Genomic DNA, 19,357 nt, shown 5'->3' with positions numbered 1-19,357 from the left:
ATCACTTTGAAACAGCAGTCGCTTCACACAAGTTCAGCAATATGGGCCACAGCACCTTTTTTGTTTTTAATTTGACAGCAGTGTATCAAAAAACGGCACTTAAAGGCTTTGTGAAGCATAAGCCAACCTCCTCATCCCCATAACATTTCAACAGGGCCGTGAGGACAACACTGAGCTGAACAATCAACTCCAACACAGGCCTTTTTTTCCTCCCCAAACCTTAGTTAGCACACCAAGCAGCAGATTCAGTGCAATTAAGAATTCAAAAGTAGAGTTTGTATTACTACCAAAGTACATTTGCTTGGTTCCAGCAGTAATGCAATGTGAGGACAACTTCAATGTCTCGGGTGGAAAACAAAATGCTTTTCACTGAGGCAAACAGTTTAAGCCAAGCAATAACAGGAGGAATCCCGGAATTGTTCAATACTCCACAGAGCAACTTTTTGGTCACAATTCAGCTACAAAGCAAAGACCAGCAGAAGTAGCTACTTTTCTTCCATTAAAGAAAGCTTTAAAGGCAGAGTCATAGCTGACTGATGGGGTTACTGGTCCCCATGCCCCTGATGTAAACATTGCAACTATTTGTAAGAAAATAAGGGCTTAAAAAAAACCTAAATATTAATAAATGTTACTAAACCTAAATACTAAATTCCAAACGTTAGGAACAAGGAGACGGATTTTCCAAAGCACTTTTGAAAGGCCTTGACCAAAAGGTTACCAATAACTCCACCATTAAGTTAAAATAAAGCATTACACAAAGTGGTTTTACATTTTTTAAAGTGCTCTGACCATAAGTATCCCAAACTATGGCCCAGGCCTTTTACAGCACAACCACCTTGGAGGTTGACATGATCCCTCTCAGATGACAGAGGGAACCGAGGCAGAGCAGGACACAAGCTCACTGCCACACGGAGCAGGAGGAGCTCCAGGAACACAAATCGGGGCTCCAAAGATCTAACTCATCCCTAGACAATCTCACAAACCACAAGTAAATCCAATGCAGCCGAATGGCTGCTCATCTCTGAGCTGGCACCCCGAGGCAGGGAAGCCAACCAAGAAGCTGAACCCCCGCCAGCAGAGCAGGGCCCAGCGCTTGGGCAGCTTTGCAGTCATTTTCAAGTCTTGTTTTTTGCACCCCAAGCTCAATCCATCACAACATTGATCACCCACACGTCTCCTAAGTGCTATCCACAGCTTCTCCGCTGAGCAACATCTCGGAACACCACAAAGCAGCATCTGAGATTCTCCACATCCCCTACCCTAAAAATGGAGAACTGGAGCAGCGAGAGCAGATTTCAAGCCTGAAGTGTTCTACGGCATGACCTAAATTTCAATGAAGTATTTCTGCCAGTGAAAGGGGTAGAGGCCATGCATGCTGAAAAGAAACATATTTTCCAAAGCATTGCATTGAAATTACTATCATGCACAAGAAACCAGAACGTGTTTACACCAAGAAAAACCACTAAAAATTACTGCATTCTATCAATTCATTCGAAGGGAGAACAATAGAGCTCCTACAAAAGTGACCGACCTAGTGGTGTCAACAATTCCATCTTAGTTAATCCAGACCGCCAGGGGAAGCTCAATTTAAAACAAATGGTGTCCCCAAACACACAAAATGAATCCCTCCTTCCTGCATGAAAAAAATAGTACTTTTAAACACTAGATGTTTCTGAAAGTTCTCAGCCTGCCGTATATTTGATGCATGTCATCTGCTAGAAGACCTCTGGAACTTTTTTATTAGTATTTTGGCAAAAATAGCACAAAATGGAAATCTAAGGAAAGTTGTTGCCCTGGATGATCCATTACTCCTGGTAAGTCAGTTTGGTATTCACATGCAAAGTATGTATTAGTAAGAAACTATGCAGAAGTTTGCAGAGCAACCAGGTAAGTGTATTTTCCCAAGAAAAGAAACTCATTTCAGCAGCCAAACAGAAAAGAAAATGTTAACATTTAATAGAAGAACCAAAGAGGAAAATTTTATATTAGATAAACAGACTATTAAGGCTTAGAAACAATGATTGTCTTACATTTTTATCTGAAACTGGAAGTGGCACCCAGTAATCTACTTGGACCACTACCAATTACTCCCCAGCTCCTGTCCTGCCTGTTGGAGAGCCAGCGCACAAGGGACCTGCACAAATCTGCTCTGATGACTTTCAGCACTGCTGACTCACTCCTTCCAGGCTATTTCTACGCTTTATCAGTCAATCTATCAGGGAAGTGCAATGCTGACATTTAATGCTGCGTTTTTTTCCAGCTCTGACTCAGGAATACCAGCCTCAGGAATCTGAAGGCAGAAGGGAGACCATGCAAAATATTGCATTGCCAGTGATTTTAAGGTGTTGCAGAATGTCATTATGGAAACCTTGAATTAATGGTCTGTATCTAGATTAGAGGGAGCAAAGGGCCACACGTTTCCGTGCAGGAAGATCAAAGCCAAACGTGTGGGCACGGATTTGCTGCGCTCCCGTAACCGCGTTCTCACCCTGAGCTAGTCAAGTGCTCGCCAAGAGGAGGAACTCGGCTCACAAGGGGAGGCAAGGCAGGGCAGATGGGTGTCCGATCTACAGGTATCTGTGCGAAGGAATTCAAACTCAACTCCGTATAGTTCTACGTTTATTTGAGTTGGTTAACCAGCTTTGAAACACTTTTTACAGTTTTACATGAAGGAGCACAGCGGCTCCTATAGATCTATGTAAATTAACATTTTTCATAACTCAAGACATTACAACAAAGTCAGATTTTATAGTAAACTGGCTGTTCAGTTATCATCTGGATCAAGATGTAACATACATGGGGAAGCAAAATAACCCCAATCTCTCAAAAAACACAACACTGACAAAAACCCACTGTTTGCAGCCCGAGTCTGTGCTTCTCCACAAAAAACAACACTGAAGTAACAGGAAATCTGCAAAACGTTGGAAAGGTGCATAACTGCTGTTGTTCCCCAGATGGGGTGTATATTTCTTCCTTCCTACTTTTGCTATTTTGTTTGGTTCTGTGAAAGTGCCGCTACTGGCCAAGGGAAGCATTTACGATGCGCTGAATCCACTGCAGCAGCCTGTTAGGGTATCGTCCCTGGGGTAAGTTATCCAGCATGAGAGACAGGAGCAGCCCTTTCCATGCGGTACTGAGCAATCGAGTTGTTAGTACAAAGCAGGTGGTGCTCAGCAGGAGGCATTAACTCATCATCTGAAAACTTCCCAGGTTAAAAAGTGAGCCAGCCTAAGGAGCTCAGGGAAGGCTGGATGTTCAAAGCCTAGAGAAAAACTGAACAGCCACAATTTCCACAGGGAACTATCCCGGGCATGGCACGTGCAATACTTAATTGTCTGTTCTGACATAGCAGACATACAGAAACCAAGGAATTTCTTTCACTAAACTTAGAAAATCTGCTCTTACTTAAAAATTAACACTCTGTTTCACGCCATTAATGCATCAAAGGCATTTGCCCATCTTTCTATGTTTGGTTAATGACTAAAAACAGTAAAATATTTTAGCAAGATATTTTAGTTAGCTTTCATGTGCATTTTGCAAAAGCCTTCTCTAGAACAATTGTGTTCATTCCCAAAATGAATAAAAATGTTATCACTCAGTTTAAGCGTTTTCTTAGGTGTTTACACCCATTACAGATTATTTTTAAGGGGGTCTTCGAGCTTCAGAGATCTGATCTTAACTTTGACCTAAAGAAACAAACTAAAAAAGTATCTGTTAAGGTGAAAGATGGGCTTAGCCTCTGAAGTCAGCCTCTGAATGCTCCTTAGAAACAGGTGCTTCAAATACAGGTTTGGAAGAGAAATTTAAAACCATGTTTTCACTCACCCTGAGGAAAACATCTGGAAAGAATAAAGGCCCTCAACCTTAAGTTTGAAGAAAAAGGTGTTGGGAGGAGGAAAAAAAAAAAAAAAAAAATAGAAAAAAAGCACTGTTTACCCAAAATGCCCAAATCACACACAGACACAAGAAGGTTACCAATGCCATTCATGAAAGAATGCACCACAAACATCAGCATTTATTCATTTTGAATTTTTTTTAGCAAATGACAAAAGACCCAGCTCACTGGCTTCACTTTTGTTTACCTTTTGCTTACATTACACATTTAAACATTTGTCAAAACTTACTAAGTTGTCTGCATTCATGCACAACTAGAAAACATCCTTAATTTATTTAAACCAGAAATGCATTACCAGAAATGTATTAACATTGTTCACTACTAAATATTAAAAAAAAGAAAAAGTTGAAATTATTAAAAATGTTATCCTGGAAATGTTAACTTCACAGCAGACTTAAACTACTAATTGGTTCACATTCAAACAAATTGGAAAAAAGCAAGATTCATGCTAGTGTTAGTGTACATCTCGCCCTAGCACTACTGAAGGATCATGGTTCACCTTGGATCATATATAATAAAAAGAAAAGTGCATACAGAAATTTACAACAATTTTAAGGACAAAAAATGGTCCTATCGATGTGGTCCCAACAATTAACTCAAAAGTCTATGACAAATACAAGCTCCGGTGAGCTATTTATACTACTTAAGATTAAGTACGGATATACAGAAAGTTGAGTTCGTTTGGAATCTTCAAAAAATGTTCCTGTCAATCCTCAAATGGTGGCTGTTATAGCTTAAAATTTCTGTTAAGTGCGTGCGTTGAATTACTTGTTATCCAAGCGTAGCACCTGCTCCTTACCATTTATTGTTAGCGACCTTAACTGGCCATCTTCTTCAACTTCTACCCTCTCCTGCCCATTCTCAAAAATTCTGCAAGACAAGATGAGAAACAAACATTTAGATGTTTTAAAGCACAGAGGAGAAACAAACATTTAGATATTTTAAAGCACTGTAAGCAGCCTGAGACCGCACACCAGAGGCAGGTTTTTAGATGATTAAGGTTAATGGCATATCTGGAACACTGACTACTTAATGCATCTGTATTTGGCAAGTGTTTGTATTTAACGGTGCAGAGGCTGTAACTAAAAATCACCCGCACCCCTCATAGAGGCTGCTCATTCAGAGTAAGAAAATTGCCCGTCAACAGTCTGGATGCAGCAGTTAGAGTTGTTCCCCCACCCGTGGTCACAGTCACAGGGTCACTATTCACTGTTAGCTAGGACTAAATGTCTTCTGATGGATTTGCAGCGTACAATCCTGATGTTGCTTTTAATATCTGCCCCATTTGTTACATGCATAATATTATAGATTGAATCACTATTTTGGACGATATAAAGCACACAAGACAGTCTTTAATCCACTTTTAATTTGATAAGAGCAATTAATTTGAAAACATACTGCATGCCAAGTTCATGACTAGAATGTACTAGACAGAATTTTAAGTATCTCTGACTGGAAGTAGGGATCATTAAAGAGCAAATTTTTTTTTTTTTTTTTAACTTTGATTTGTTTTAAAATATAATTGTGGAACAGTTTGGTTTTGACAGCAACACTGGCAGAAAACGTGAAAAAAAAAGACTTAAGAAATGGGAAGATGATGCAAATTTAAGCTATTTTTAAAAATTTATGCCTAATTATTAGAAAGGTAACATATCCTAGACCTTCCTTCAAGACACAGGGGGAAAAAAAAAACAACACAAAAGAAAAAAACCACAAAAATAGATGAGACTTACTAAGCAGAATACCCTCATACTAAAAACAGGGGGAATGGTTTGGCAGAAGGGAAACGTTGCTCAGAGAGCCCTCAGAGTGCTCCTAACACTTCCTGATTATAGCGTTTCGTATGTTTCCCTATCACTATCCAATATTCCTGTTTCCTAAATGCAGTGGCCCCCTTGTCACCAGCATGAAGCAGTCAGAAGGCAGACTGTCTTATGCTCAAAAAACACATTTTTCCAGTAAATAGGGAACCATTTCCCAAAGCAGCCTTCAGCTGCCTGGTTCACTTAGTGGATGTACCAAAGCTATGTGTTACACAAGTAACTAGCTTCACTCCAGCACTGCCTGGGAAAGAGCACTAGAGCAGAAACGTGTTTCATGATGTCTATAAAACAGAAAGGCTTCTTGATGCCCAGCTAGCAACTTCATGGCCAGCAGAAAACAAGCTCACTTCTTCCCAGAAACTCAAGCTTAGCTGGCAGACAGCAGTCAGGGCCCATGATAATAATAAGTAAAAATAATAACTAGACTGAGAGGGATGAGGGTCTGGGAAGAGCCCCACTGCCACCTCCCTTCAAGCAGCAACTGAACTGATGCCTTCATTTTTTATTTTTTATTTTTTACTTTTTTTTTTTTTTTTTTTTTTTTTTTTTTAAATCAGGGCATTTCTTACACATCCTAGCCCCCCTCAACTCCTCAGGAGTTTAGAAAAACTATCTTCCACATTTCATACAAGTCAACAAGAACCAAGGAATCCAAAGCACCTTCTCCACTGCCTCCCACCCTTTTTTTTTTTTTTTTCTAATTAGTGGAAATCAAAATCATATGATAATCACAACATCAAATGTAAAAAATATACATATATATTCACAGATTCAGAAGAACACATTGAGGTGACTTACCTCTTTGTTGTAATTTTTCTGCCATTAACTATTTTAGTTGAAGTTGATACTGATTTGAAGTTACCCATCCCGCTGCCGCCAAATGACGTAGAGGAGAACGAGGTGAGGCCGCCATGGCCCAAGGGGCCAAACGAAGTAAAACCTATAGGGGAAAAAAAAAAAAGTTGATGTGAAAAGTACATGATGGAGATCCACTCCATAAACTTAACAGCTCCTTGGACTACATCCTAGCTTCAGGATGGCCTTGTTGGTTTTGCCAGTACAATACCCAGTAAGGGTAAGTACCCAGGTAAGGATAAAACATTGTGTCTCCAGCCCCACCTATTTCTGCCATCTGGGCCCACAGTTGAGGTTCCTGGTGCAGAGCCCTCTCCAAAAAGTGTTCCTCATCTTCCTTGAGGAAAAGGCATTCAAGCCTGTCAGCTGAACTCAGCTATTAAATCATTTTCCCTTTTGAGAAAAGCAAGGGAGAAAAACCAAACCAAACCAAAACAAACACCAATTTTGAGCATTCCAGTTAAGTATCCTAGAACTCCAGAGAGTATCCTAGAATTCCAGAGATACTGATTCATATCACTTGTCTCCCAGGCACGTATCTCCCAGGTGTATTTTCATTACCTCATATTAAACTCATTCACAAACACTGAAAGGCAAACAGATCAAAACCCATTCTTAAGTCATACAGAAACTGGAACACCAAAAGTTAAGAATACAACACGCTGCTTTTCAGAGGTTTGATAACCCTCATGAAGCTTCCATATAAACCAAACACTAACTGAGGCCTTTGCAGAGAGCAGTTTTAACTCAGAAATTGCCTCAAGATTTGCTGAACTAAGGCAGCAACTTTTAAGAAAGGAATTTACTCACTTATTTCACTGAGACACCCTGTGACCTCATAAACTATGAAATTGTGGTATTTACCTGTGTCAAATGAAGAGAAACCACCTCCAAAAGCAGGGAAGCCACTAAAGGCAGAGAAAAATGATCCACCCCCTCTGTTTCTGTTCCTTGGACCGCGTCTGTTCCCAAAAAAGTCATCAAAAGGATCTTCTGCAAAACAGGAAAAAAAAAGCACATTTAAGAGGGCAGCCTGACCAAGTGATTGTCTTAGACAGTAATTATAGCTTCTTCAATTTAAAAAATCCCTGTTGCAGATAAGACTATCACTTAATTATTTGATGTCACTAAGGTAAGCAACCCACTTAAAGGGCAATTTCCTATACTCCTCTTCGACTAAGTTTTGTTTCCCTTTTAGACCTCCAAATAATTTTAGAAAGAAATTAATCTCTTTTTTAGTTGTTTACTATTAAAAACTCAAAATACTAATGCAAACCCCTGTTCATTTACCAATGTAATGTAAGCCATAAGAACTGCACAAATAGAACATATACACAGCACTCACAGCATAGTACACTGCAGGTATAGTAGAAAAAAAATTATTTGAAGTTAACTACATTCCATCAGTTGCATTTGAGAGATTTAAAACTTCAGAGGCATCTAGAGGCAGAGTCACTGTAAGGCACGTCCTTCAGTTACTCCTCCACAGAATTCCCTACTATCAAAGGGAGGTTTTCACCAGATCTAGAATGAAAAGTAGCACTGAGACAAAAATCCAACTGACAGAACTGGAATTCAAGAAATCTTGTGCTATCACACCCATGTACCCAAACTTTTTTGCTTGGTTCTGTCCTGAGTTATTCTGGACCAGCCTAACCAGTTCTCTGAAAAGCAGCTTCCAGACACACTATATTAAACAAGTGAAATATAAAAAGGGCAGTCAGGGACTGCTGAGTCATGACCTTAAAGCGATCTAAGGGACCACTTATTGCAGCAGTGGCCACAGCAGGTACCTCAAACACTCTGGCACACGTTCACTTCGCAAAGGAGACCCATGTTGTGTGTCACAAAGCAGCATGGAGCCCTGCTCAACAGAGAGGTCGGGCAGGAGGAAGGGGGATGCAGAGAAAAGGGTCACGACTGAAACACCAGCTCAAATTCAAGTATGACACTTGTTCAGCACAGCAGCAGTTATCCAGTCCATCTCACACTAAATATATCCACACACATATACATATGACATATTACATATATGTATGTGTGTGTATGTATTAGCAAGCCATATTTACTTAAGAGTAATGAAATACTCCTATAGAGATGTTATTACCAAAACTATCTGAAAACTCCATTTTACAAGGAGCAGACGAAAAGAGCAGAATAAAACTGCCATCACGTAACAGGTAATAAAAACCAACACATGTACGTTAAATTCTTAAGTTTGAGCTTCTCAACAACTCTTTCCATCAATCCAAACTTCCCCAGAACCAGCACAGCACTAGATGATTTTTACCAGGTTTCCCACGTGCAGATTTAATATCGAAAGGTAAAAGAGTACACTACAGTATACTGAAAAACACCAACTGCAGACAGCAGGACTATCAGTACGAAAGCAAAGCAAGATAAGACTTTACTGCACAACCCTCAGGACTAGCACTCGACAGGGTGAGCGCCACTGACGTGGTATCTATTGCACCTCCGTTACCAGTGCAAAAATCCAGGCTGATTTACAATAAATCCCCAAGGCAACACAGTAGAGATACTAATAAAAGAAGCCAAGAACAGAGATTGCAGCTATCATTCAAGTTTTGGGTTATATTTGGTTGCTTAACGTAACTGTCATGTTGCAACATGCTTATGCTGAACTAAAACAGCCTCCAGGATCCAAACACTTCCATCAATGAAGATACAAAAGGCGAGCAAAAAAAGCAGCCCCAGATGTTCAGTAACATGAGAAGATGAAATTTCTTGCGTAGAGTCAACGACTAAACATTGAAGTTTTTTTTTCCTCTTTCCTCTTCCTCACCAGATTCTTCTGCTCTAGTCTTTTTGGTTTGTTTTTGTTTTAAATGCAGAACAAGTTTATCTTCAATATGCAGATGATCTGTTTCTACCTTTAAAATAATCAAAACCAACTCTTGGCAAAGAAATATAGGAAATTAGTATTTCCAAAGCAAGCACTGCATCATAAAAAAAAAGTATAAGACCAGCATATTACCCAGCAAGTAAAACCACTGCATTAATAGCTGCACAGTCCCATTTATTCCTGATCGAGTGACTCACGAGTTAGTTATGAAGGTCATTCACTCACGTGTACAAACGGTCTATATTACATTACCCCCACTGTTAACCTTTCTATTTATAGTCCATTTTTCTTCAGTTACCTGGAGTTAAAATAAAAACAAAACCATCTGCAGTGTACACTTCGTGTTTATAAGCCCCCACGCTGTCACCTTATGCCACATGTCAATCTCTCCTTCCCTGCATGCCCAAAAGCAGTAGAAAGGCAGAGGTTTTCAAGGAAAGTTTGCAGAAGCTCCTGGAGAGCCCTGCTACTAACTTGTACACGGTGAATTTTTGAATCCAGCGAGGTAAAAACCTAACCTAGGCTCAGACTTCTTAGGCTTTGGCAACCTTATTCAGCAAGGCAAGAGGTCAATTCTCCAGTTTAGCAGTGTTCTAGCCTTGGGGGATGTCTCTTGCAACCCTAAAACACAACAGCTAATAATTTCCAACACCGTTGCCATCATCCTCTCCAAAAGCCAAGATACCCAAACCCCCTCCTACACTGGTTAAAGAATCCTATATGGCCAGAGCAAGACAGGGATTCTTCAGAGCTTTCCTAAGGGAATATTCCCTCCCCTTACGGCTCTGCTTACAGCCACCCAGGCACAGCATGCAAAAAGCGCCCAAAAGACAGTGGGGATGCAGGGGCTAAAGGGTCCTGCACTGTCACTTGCTACAGCCACCAGCAGTTACATAGCAGGAGAGCAACCTTGCAACCTCCCACACCTTACAGGTGCCTTTAGCCCATAAATCAGAGTGATTTATAGTACAAATACACAAAACAACTTGTCAGGCTGGTGGGTCTTTCTGTGATTCAGCAGAACTCTTCCATGCAAAATCCCCTAAAAAAGTGGGGGATATATTATATAAAGCCTAGAATACCTAAAAGGTGTTTTAAAGCCTTCAGAAAATCCAAATGCTGGTCCATTTTCACCTTATTTAATTTAGGTACTACCAGAGCCTCTCAGGAAGATTAAAACACCAGACTCCGTTCACAGAAAATGTCGCAGCACATTTCCCAGCTCCCTCCCACGCACGGTGGCGGCGGGGGGGACACAGAGGCACCAGCAACACCCGGGACCATACGCCTGAAAACTCGGCATGTTCCCTACTCCCTCAAGGCACCTAAGGTTCCGGCTCCAGCCACAGCAGGACGGCCTGAGCAGGGCAGCTGCTGCCATGATATCCCTGATGGAAGTGCTGGGCACAGTCCAGCACGGGGCCAGCGCTCACAGACAGAAAGTAAGAGCCAAGGTACATGGGCACTACCAGCAAAGCTGCTCTCACACCCACCCGCTGCTGCCAGAATGGGATTCTCAGGAGGTTTTCCCATCTCCTACTCAAAAAAGGGGTTGGAAAGTGTAGACTTGCAGCAAAGACCCCCAAAATCTCATATTGAATTCTGGACTACATGCAAGACACAAAGTGCATCACTAGAATCACACAGCGAGATCACTAAAACCTACAGATAATTCGCAGGAAATAGTTTCTGCCTCAAGTGCAGAACAAACAGTGCTGACACTGCCTACACAGAGTGTCTTAGTATCTCCTATCCCCCACACTGCTGATCCACCAGTTTAGAGTGTTTTACGTGGTCTTTTCTAACTGCTCATTTCCACAAATCACACGTTAAAGACGTCTACCTCGATTATTTAAGAGAGGCACCAGTAAAAGTATCACAGCATTTCAAAATCTTTATAATGACGTATAACAGATATGCTGGGATCAGGAACTTCCTGGAAAGGAAGGCTCAAAACATTACCTTTGAGTTCCGTCTATACCATAATTACATGGATGTTAGGATATGGCAAATCCAAATGCACACAGCATTTAATATTTATTAGATTGCTACCCAAATGCTCAGGAGCACCTCACAACTGGAGGTTCCACTGCCACTGCCTGTGCTGCTCACTTTGTGTGAGCTCCAGCACCCATTTAACTCAAAAGCCATCAGGAAAACCAAGCAAACCAAAAACCCCAAGTCATGGGGTCAAACCCCCCAAATTTTCCAAGGGACTAACTGGCTAAACCAGCTCACAGACACACAATATGAGCACAGAAGGTAGCCAAAGGCATAGGCAGGAACGCATTGGGCAGTACGGAGTTCTGCTGGAAAGCTCATTCTAATAAGACATAGTTATTCAGGGAATAACTATGATCCAAATCTGGTGCTTATAAAATCCGGCAGCACCTATTCATGCCAAAGCACGAATTAACATGTAAATATTAGAGCACACCAGAAATACCCAAGGTTGTTAATTTGCATCAAGAAAAAGATTAATTACAAGGAGGATACTGCTTGCAGGATGGCTTTAATTGTAAGCCTCCTCCACTGCAGTTTCGAGAAACAAGTTGACTAACAAATATTTTGCATTAAAATGCCTAAACATCATAATTATCACAAAATGGGACTGCATGTGGATGGATTATGGCTATGATCCAACTATTAAGCACATCTTTTTTGCCCCAAGACGAGTCTACTTATTTATCAATAATAAATCTTCAAGTTCATCATTAGAAGTTTCCATCTCAAGGCAAGAGATGCTCAAATGTCTACCTCTGGCTCTGGCTGTTAAATAGTCACTTGCTGTCCTCGAGACTAACATGCTAATGAAATTATCTTATTTCTTATCCTGTTTATGATGCAACAGCATCATAAAATACAGATAATAAAATATGATATGCAATAATTACTGCACACAGGTTTGTCTTTTTTTCCCCCCATGGAAAAACTCCTTAGCCTGAATGCTTGAAGTAACTTGCTATACTTTTCTAGTATAGCATTTTATGTAAGCCATGTTACGACAGGAAATCATCGAGAATTCTGCTGCTTGATAAAAAACAAACCACATACAAATGCACACACAGCTACGTAGCCAAAGTTGTTAATTTTACCTTTATTCCCCAACAGTATAAATTTTTGAAAACTGAATCAGGTAGCTCGAATTCTAAACAAAAAAAACCCCACAGAATTCATAAAGGTTTAAGTACCTCTCCAATATTAAACTTAAATTAAAATACATCCTGAATTTTATTCCACTAAGAAAAACACTTATTGAGACATTTATTAAGTGCTATTTCAGAAGGTCTCTTAGGAATACTAAATGTTTAAGCGCACTGTAGCAAAAATGCTGAGATTATAAACTAGGTAGGGAAAGACTCTACAAAGAGCCTCCTCTAGCAGCCATCATCATAAACCCAGAAGCACATCCCTTCTGGAGCAGCTTAGCTGCATATCTGACCACAGAGAAAGAACGTTTCCTAATGGGATTCAGCTGACTGAACACGCAGGCAGCTAATGCCATTTGATGCGCCCTGAAGCACCCTGCCCAGCCTCTAACTACTGCTGTGGAAGGATAATGGTGCACGTGATCCCCTAGTCCCATAGGTCTCAGGCCATGTTGAAAATATCTGGGTATCTAAGATACCCTAGGTCATCTCAACAGTGCCACATGCCTATGTATGAAGTTCAATGTACACAAAACATGACTCAGCTACTTAAGGAGTTGTCTGTACCAGTAAATTGCCCTCCAGGTTGAGTTTGTGCCCGTGATGTCCATTCCACCACGTGCTCCTGTAATGCCCGTGCCATCCCTGCAATGCGATGCCTCACTGACAGCCCCTTCCAGCACACAACCTTTCTTGAAGAGATCATCTGAAAAGCCTCTAACCTCAAATCAATCAAGAGCCCAGAAACAGTTGAGTATTTTTACCTACACCAGAACAGTTTCTATTCCTCAGTGTTTGAGGCACACCCCCTTAAATGAATCAGTCTGCTTCCATTCCCAGCAATAACACGGGGCTCCTTCTCTCATTATGAACTATTAAAATACAAATGAACATCCCTGAGTTTTAAACAAACACAATAGATTTTGGTTGATATGGAAGTTTTCAGAGGTGCCTTTAACAAAACATTACTAATTTCTGCTTAAGAGGTCTGAAAGAGCTCATCAACTAAGGAAAAAGTTACTGAAGAGTCTTCACATATTCTCTTTTCTACACACAAAGAGATACAAAGAGTTTTCTTTATGAAGATAAGTAACTAAGAACTGCTGCAAGACAGATCAGTGGAGTTTTAACAGACTGTATTCACGGCACAATTTAGAAACTCTTCAAACCCATAAGTTTACAGAGATTACACACTTGAATAGCGCTCTTTACCATTTAATAAGATAATCAGCATACACAGAGTCCCTCCTACATTCAGTGGGCATCACCCCATTCCACTTTGAACTGTACAACAGGTACAAGTATTTTTTTTAAAAAATGATTTTAAGCACCTTTACTTATTTTTAAATATAGGAGTCTTACCTTCTCTAGCTTCTCCTCTCTGGTCTCCTACTAGGTATCTCACTCAGAGATACAGAGTACCTACTCACTCACTCACCTTTTTTTTTTTAATCACTCATTTCATCCTACACTGACAGCGCCCTTTTCTAGCACCCCTTAAGATTCTTCTTCTACTGTGAAAATGCTGAAGCAGTCACATCTTCTCAGTTCATCCTCTGCTTCCCACACCAGTGGGCTACTAGGTGCTTCTTCCAGTCTGCCCTCTATTTCTTCTGCTGATCTTCCACTGAAGGTTTTCCTTAAATTCTAGTACTCATTCCATACTGTATTCTCCATCTAGCTGTTCCTTAGTTCCTCAACCTTCTACTCATTCAACATCTAGCTCCTCAAACCCTTTCCAACCTTTCACAAGTGACAACCACTAAATAGCAACTGGAGAAAGATATAAATAAAATCACAGCTGAATTGGCCCAGTAAAGCTCCTAGCAAAGATGAAAAAATACCATATCTGCACACACTACTGTGCAGATTAATATGAAGACATCGAATAGGAAGCACTGTTCTTTCAGTTTCCTACATAAAATTGTTTCTTCTAAGCGACATGTTCCTTTTTGTCAGCATTTTGTATGTTTTAACAGTTCAAATGTCCAACTCACCCAGTTCAGGAGCTCTCAAAGCAACATTAAATATTTACAGATCACAGAAGGCTGAACACAGCACAGTAGACTGGACAGAAAAAAATCAGAATTATTTCTCCACGCTCTTTCAGAGACTTATAGAGACCTAGCAGCCATGATTTTAAGGTTTTTAAAACCATGGTCTTAGACAAAATACAACCCGATAAGCCAAACCTGCTCTCGAATAAACCAGGAAGAAACAAACCAAACAGATATTTATAAACATCCAACAGCAATGTTTATCATCAGTTTTCAGAGCTACTTCTAATCATTCTTCTAATATTAACCACTTCTATTTTGCAAAAGTTAAGTTTTAGCCATGATCTAAATTCACTTAACTAAAGACAGAGCGTTAATGCACTTAAGACCGGACTACTTACCAAAGAACTCAAATGAAAAAGGGTCCCTTCCACCAAAAAACTCCCTAAAGACATCTTCTGGGTTCCGGAATGTAAATCCAAAGCCAAACTGGTTATCAAAATGACTTCCCCCTGCAGAAAAAGAAATTACATTTAAAATATGCTCACACATTCCTACTAACCAAAAAGTTCAGGTCCATATGGTATTTGGGTCATTTAAACTGTCTCTAGAAGTTTTCTTTTCCTCTCCTGTACCAAACTTAAGTACACAAAAATACTTCTTACAGTTAATCCTCTTTTGTACAATTCCAGATATCACTAGGATCTATTTCTACAACTTGGTAAGTTGTAAAAACTTTACAATTTCTATTTTCAGGAGACCACATTTTAGCCCTTGATATAGATATTTCTAGATTCCTGTTCTTAAAAAAATGTAGAAAGCAGCTTTCTACCAGGATATAACAAACAGAATCACTAAGCATCAACATACCTCCACCTCCATTCATTAAGCCTTCTTTTCCATACTTGTCATAGATGTCACGTTTCTTAGCTACAGAGAGAAGTTATAGATTGCATCAGCGAATAAGCACATTGCATTTGGGGGAATGAAAAAAAAAAAAACTCTACTTAACCAGTATTCTCAGTTAATTATCTTCTCAAGGCTAGGTTATTTAAACAAGATCTGACATGCATGACATTTTTGTTGAGGATTGCCAAAGCAGTTTAGGTACTAAAAGAGCAGATACTAACCTTTAAGCTTATCACCATTTAGGGCACCAATTTTGCATTACTAGGTTTGATAAGAATACACAGTTGGCAATGGAGTAGAGGTTCCACATGTTTAAGCTCTTCAACTTCAACTTGTGTGCATTGCTCAGAGCACCAGCCAAAAACGACAAGGCAATGCGATTTCTAGACTCAATACTAGGATGCTATTCCCACCGGAATCTCTTCAGTGAAATATGTTTTGAAATTTAAGTAGCAACACTAAAAGAACATGCAGTTATCTCAAACAACTGCTGAGAAGTAAAACACTCATGATTTAAGGGAATTATGACTTCTCATACTAGTCAGATACTAGTTTATGGAAACTGGCGCTTTTCATTTTTCCTTAAAGTTTAAGGCACTTACAACACATACATAAACAGGGCTAACCTATACACACACACCAATGAAAAACGATCAAAGTAAGAAAATGGACAAACCACAAAAAGTCACAGAAAACAAAGGGAGACATGAGGACTCACAGAACTGGAAATGTATCTTAAAAGTCTAATGTTTTTGAAAGCACCAGGGAAGAGTTTTCCATCACTACACAATCCTAATGTTAAATAAAATCCTTACAAAAATATTATTCCGTGAAAAAAAAAAAATCTATCTTTGAAACTGATGATGCCAGAAAACTTTATCCACCTTCACGACAGCTGACTGCCTCTCAACCACTAGGTTCAGGATTCGGTTATGCTTTCTGCACAAGAGACTTATGACATCAGTAACTTTGGATTTGGTCCAGCCAAAATACTCAGCATTTTTAGAAAAAAAATCTAAAAAAAATTTAGCAGTGTAATGTCTTTGATGAAGTTTAAAGATCTGCATACCAGCCACACTAACATCCTGGTTTTACCTTAGTCAAAAATTTGCTTAAGATAAAATAAATCTAGAAGCCTTACAATGAACTGTCCATAAATTAAGTTCTGTTTCTCCCAGCTTGATACACCAGGCCAAATTCTGAAAACTAAAATAGATGCTGCTACTTTCAATTTAGCTTTCCCAAGTTCACTGGTCTCAGATGAAAACAAGGACACTTCAGAAATAGCATACGGACAGCCACAGTCAATTATAGAGAAAAATAATCAAAGCTGCTTAAATCACATTGCTGTGAATCAGATTGCTTCAGTAAAAACATGAGGAAAAGCTAATGCTGCTTTTAAAGCAAAAAGTTAGAGGTGAACTATAAGAGGAAATCCTGCATCACATGGATCTGCCTAAAAAAAAATGTTTCAAAACAAGTGTATATATAAAGGCTCTCCTGGGTATCATATTGCATTGGATTTACGGAATTCACCCAAATGAAATGCAAGCTTTGAGCAAGATTTACAGAATGCTCCGGCTTTGTAAGGACTAGGTAGTATTACTGGAATTAGAAACAGACTATGAAGCCAACTATGAAAGCTGCTGACGCCTCAGAGATTGGCCAGGCTGCTTTTATTGGTGGTAAACACAAGCTGGTAAGCCTTTCCCTTCCCCCACAGTAAGGCTCTTTAAAACATCAGGATACATAAAGCAGCTTCCTGGCTCAACTCAGAGAAATTTCCTAAAAAACTAACACCACACAGCCACAGCTCAGGACACCATATTTCTAAAGCGCAACACTTAACAAGCCCCCTATGCTCAGGGCAGCTGCTTTTACCTGCTCAGATAAAATAGATCTTGGTATTCATACATATCTCTACACACAGAGGGCCTAGGACTTTAAAATATAGAGGTAACTGTTTGGGCTACTCATCTAGGATCATGAAGAATTTTTAGTTTCAGAATTTCTGATTATTCTTTCTCATCTCTCTCTCCACCTTCTTCTTTCAGAAAAGCAGTAGTTGAGTTGGACTGGGAACCAAGCTTTAAGGCTCTTTTTAAGCACTAGGAACGTTCTCCTCAGCATTGCTAGTGTTGTATCTGATACCTAGAGATCTACAGCCCAGAGGCCCTTTCAAAACACTCACCATCTGACAGCACTTCGTAAGCCTCAGCCACTTGCTTGAACTGCCGCTCAGCCTCCTCTTTATTGTCTGGATTTTTATCAGGGTGCCATTTTAATGCCAATTTACGGTACCTGAAAGGCAAGGGGTAAAATACTTCAAAACCAAGGAATATGCTCTAGGGATACAAACAAGAAGTTGCAAACAATTTGCTAGGGATTAAAGCATTTAAATTTTCTTAGTTCTTTGTATCTTTCCTCCAGACCACTGCCAAAATTTTTACAGCTAGGCGAAGAAACATCTACTTGCTTTGCTTCAAGAATGTGGTCAGGAGTTCTTTTGCAAATACTTAACAACATGTAATCAGTAAGTCTAAATGAGGATCTAAATTAGGTATTAAATTGCTTTGAATATTCCTAAGTTAAATGAGGTGTTCACTTTTCTACACTGACAGATGTTCACTCCATTAAAATGTAGGCACAGAAGGCTTCCAATGAGGGATCTAGTTTCCCAGAATTTGTTCTAAATACTTATTAGCCCCTTTGGAAAAAGTACTATTCTCAGTAAGAGAAAGGCTAGTAACCAGATTCAGCCACAGAAGAGGGAGCTACCACTGCCTGGACCATATCAAACTTCAAGGCACACTTGTATGGAACTGATTACTACTCATGCTAGCGTTGATAACAAAATAAGTAGCCAAGGAGCATGTGATTACATTTATTCATTAGAATATCCAGCTTTTATGAGATACGCCAAGGAGATACTTACGCTTTTTTAATATCTTCTGGTGAGGCGTGCTTCTGCACTCCCAGAACTTCATAGTAATCCACCATGTTTCGAAACTTTTCTCAGTTAACAACAGCTGGTCTTTGGAGTCCTGTAACAACAAGAACTTGTAAAGAAACCTTGTACAGCAAAAATACTTCATAAAAATCAGACAGGAGCGTACTGTCTTCTGGTAACAAACCTGACCTTATAGAGCTACTTGATTTTATCAATTCAGATGTTCCTGACACACACATGCCCAATTATCTTACTCCAGGCTGACAGATCAAATGATTACTCTGGTTGTGATTTTGGGTTTATGTTCTTTAATTCCACTGCTACACAATGTATACAGATTTACCCAAACAGCAGGTGCCTGCATCACATTGAGAGGAATACGCACCATGCATCTTCTGAATGCAAGAGAAACCATACATCAAATTCCCTCTCTGGCACCCACATCACCTCTTAAGGACATATGAGCGTAAAGAAAAAATGCAATATTTCATATCTCCTTTTCAAAATACTGCTTCCATTGTGATACTTATTTCAACAAAAGCCAAGTGAGTGCAGTAATTCTCAGAAATCTAAGGCCGTATCTAATCTCCAATTAGCCTTCCTTATATTCAGACCTTGACGGGAAAATCATAATCTTAAAAGTTGCTAAGTTCCATTTTCTTCCTTTATGGCTACTAACAAAATATATAGCTTGGCAATCAACCTATAAGATTAACAATCCAAAGAAACGAAGCAACTGGTTTAAAGGAAAATCAACAGCAACTGAATCACAGTATTTTATAGCACTAGAGAATAAAATTCACAAATTTCACAAAAGCTCTAAGAAACCTACAAGTTAAAAGAAAATGCAGTGGCCGTCTCCAGGCCGGTGACAGCTTCAGGTCGGTACTAAAGGAGAGTGATCTTGAACAGTTAT

The 19,357-nt window shown here is 39.7% G+C and overlaps 1 protein-coding gene across 1 annotated transcript in view; it reads right to left on the bottom strand.

Moving 5' to 3' along the window:
- The window catches only part of DNAJB6 (DnaJ heat shock protein family (Hsp40) member B6), a 41,598-nt gene extending 23,042 nt beyond the window's left edge, over positions 1 to 18,556 (bottom strand). Inside the window, exons 1-7 of the mRNA XM_088521226.1 lie at positions 18,427 to 18,556; positions 17,683 to 17,792; positions 15,453 to 15,512; positions 14,984 to 15,094; positions 7,438 to 7,566; positions 6,517 to 6,658; positions 4,695 to 4,765 (exon numbers count right to left, since the gene is read on the bottom strand). Of these exons, the coding sequence (XP_088377352.1) occupies positions 4,695 to 4,765; positions 6,517 to 6,658; positions 7,438 to 7,566; positions 14,984 to 15,094; positions 15,453 to 15,512; positions 17,683 to 17,792; positions 18,427 to 18,491 (688 nt within the window). The 5' untranslated portion in view covers positions 18,492 to 18,556. The remainder of the gene's footprint in view (positions 1 to 4,694; positions 4,766 to 6,516; positions 6,659 to 7,437; positions 7,567 to 14,983; positions 15,095 to 15,452; positions 15,513 to 17,682; positions 17,793 to 18,426) is intronic.
- Between the last annotated feature and the right edge of the window lie 801 nt (positions 18,557 to 19,357).

This window comes from Tinamus guttatus, unplaced genomic scaffold (assembly GCF_059628265.1).
Source record: "Tinamus guttatus ecotype Peru unplaced genomic scaffold, ASM5962826v1 Tinamus_guttatus_pri_ptg000006l, whole genome shotgun sequence".
NCBI lineage: Eukaryota > Metazoa > Chordata > Aves > Tinamiformes > Tinamidae > Tinamus > Tinamus guttatus.
The sequence above is the reverse complement of the archived record's forward strand: the minus strand, read 5'-3'. Positions and strand labels throughout refer to the sequence as shown.